The following is a 2611-nucleotide window of genomic DNA, read 5'->3' as shown; positions in this document are numbered from 1 at the left end:
TGATCTGAGGGTGTATGATAAGGGTATGTAGGTCAATTAACCTATATTACTAGGGATGTTATTTGGGTCGGAACCGAACCGAACCCGAATAAACCGAAAACCGAATAAGGGTAATTGTATGAACCGAAAACCAAAACAAATAAGCAATACGGGTTTGGTTCGGTTTGGGTATTATTCGGTTCGATTCGGTTCCGACCCGAATAACATGTACAAGATGATTACAGAGCCGAATAACCCGAATAACCCAAATAACCCAAATAACATTTACAATGTGATTATAAATATTGTATTTTGTATGACTTTTGTAGCTTATGATAAACATGAATAACACGGATTAACTATTCTTGATATATAAAATGTAAAATCCAACCACCACAATCTTAAGATATGGTTATTAAGCAACATATTAAACACTAAACATTAAACATCTAAAACACCTAAAAAACTATTTATAAGTATATAAGTTAAACATTAAACATTAAGTGGATATTTTGGGTAACGATTGATAAAACATAAGACCGAATAAGCAATCGTGTAGGTGGAAAAAAATGTGACTTTTCATATTCGGTTCGGTCCATTTGGACCGAATAAGCCCTTATTCGGGTAACCCGGACCGAATAACCCGAAAACCGAATAAGCCTTATTTAATTACCCGAAAACCGAATCGAATTGCTTATTCGGGTCTAATTCGATTCGGTTCAGTTCGGCTCGGGTTTTCGGGCCAAATTCTCATCCCTACATATTACAAATGAAATTTTCAGATTTTAAGGGATAATTAATTCCCTTATTTTTAAAAATCTAAAATTTTAAATTAATGGCAACCTCTTCAAAATCTAAATCCACAAAGAAAACATAATCAACTTTCAAATATTATAAAACTTAATGCATTCTAAGAGAAAATAAAAACAATAAATTATGATAGAATGTAGTAGAAACTATAAATTATAACAAAATGTATTAGAGAACAAAAACTATAAATTATGACAGAATATAATAGACATTAAATAATTGTAATCTATTTTTAATAAAATGTAATCCTAAAACTAAAATGAAAAAAGATAGGGTCTTATAGGCATTTCATCGAACATATAAAAGGCAGAAAAAATATGCAAAATCTCAAGAAATACATATAATTATGAACCATTATATTCTGTGAGCATAAAAAACAAAGTCTGCGGAAAACTAAGACTCTTCGGTGTGGGACGCGGTTTGGAACCGCACTCATGCCACGTGGGACATGAACACCGCCCCCAGGGTGCGGTTTCGAACCGTGGAGACCGCACTACGGCCCTAGAAGACCGCATTCTGTGATTGGTTCTCTTCCCCTTGACCGTTCAAAGATTCGTTGCATGCAATTGTTTTTTTTTTTTTTTTTTTTTTTTTTTTTTTTTTTTTTAACCTTTTACTCCATCTATATATACATATTTACCATTTTTACATTCACACAACCTTTAAACACATAAAAATACAATCACTTTATCCAATTTTCTTTGAAAACATGTCTTCTTCCAAAAGACCTAGCAAAGAAAAAACACCAGTCAGAAACACCAACACCCCAATACCTTCATTTGATCAACCGATTTTCTCACCTCCGTATTACCACTATGGCGGTATGTTTCCTTCTTTTCCACAACGACCAGGGCAACCACATCCACAAACACCACCACTACCACAACCCGACCCGGATTTTAATCCATTTGATTTTTTGTCCCAACCCGAGTTTGTGCAACAAACACAAACACAACCAGAAACGGTCGTTTCTGATTCTGAACCAGAATTCGTTACAGAAACTCAGCCCACTCGAGCAACGAATAAAAGAAAAGAGAAGGCGGAGGCTAGATGTTGGGAACGTTTGGAAGCGTTGGTGTTGGCACAATCTTGGATCGATATTTCAGACGACGCGACGGTTGGAAAAGACCAAAAGCATGACCGCTTTTGGATTCGCGTTTTACACAGCTTCCATAAAGGAATGGGCCGTGGAGAATACCGTTCAAAACATCAAGTGTACTCCAAATGGGGGAAGATGAACAAGGAAGTCATGTTGTTTAATGACTTGTGGAACAACATGAAACGTCAATGGAAAAGTGGAGAAAGCGATGAAGTTATTTTGCAGAAAGCGTTGAAAGTGTATCAACAAGAAAATCTGAAGGCTTTCAAGTTTCTGGAAGTTTGGCATTTTTTGAAAGATAACAGGAAATGACTGAGTAGCAAAACATTTGACCAACATATCGACAGTGGGTCAAAACGCAACAGAACATCTGAGTTCGACCACACTACATCAGATGCTCGTGTTCAGTTTGATCTGAACGAAGATGAACCTGTTCCAGTTTCACCACCTTCCCGACCATTGGGAAGAGACAAATCAAAAAACAAAGGCAAAGGCAAAGCGTCGGATTCAGATGATTTGAAAGAAATGGGAACCAACATGAAGGATATAAAGGAGAGAATGGATAAGATTTTGAAAATTGCTTCTGAAAGAGAGCTTCGGAAACAAAGGGAGAGCGACATGCGAATACTAGCAATGGACACGTCGAATATGACCGGGGCGGAGCTTGAAGTGGTTTTGGCGATGAAGGAGGAAGTGAAAAACCGTTACATCAATCGTGGCTAA

General features: G+C 36.8%; 1 protein-coding gene across 1 annotated transcript; it reads left to right on the top strand.

Moving 5' to 3' along the window:
• Positions 1-1498: 1498 nt before the first annotated feature.
• On the top strand, positions 1499-2611 carry LOC111883776 (uncharacterized). Its single transcript, XM_023880092.2, has 2 exons — positions 1499-2157; positions 2209-2611. The coding sequence occupies exons 1-2, from the start codon at positions 1499-1501 to the stop codon at positions 2609-2611; spliced, it is 1062 nt and encodes a 353-aa protein (XP_023735860.2).

The sequence above is a fragment of the Lactuca sativa genome, chromosome 7 (genome assembly GCF_002870075.4).
Source record: "Lactuca sativa cultivar Salinas chromosome 7, Lsat_Salinas_v11, whole genome shotgun sequence".
Lineage (NCBI taxonomy): Eukaryota > Viridiplantae > Streptophyta > Magnoliopsida > Asterales > Asteraceae > Lactuca > Lactuca sativa.
This window is presented reverse-complemented; position numbering and strand designations above follow the sequence as displayed.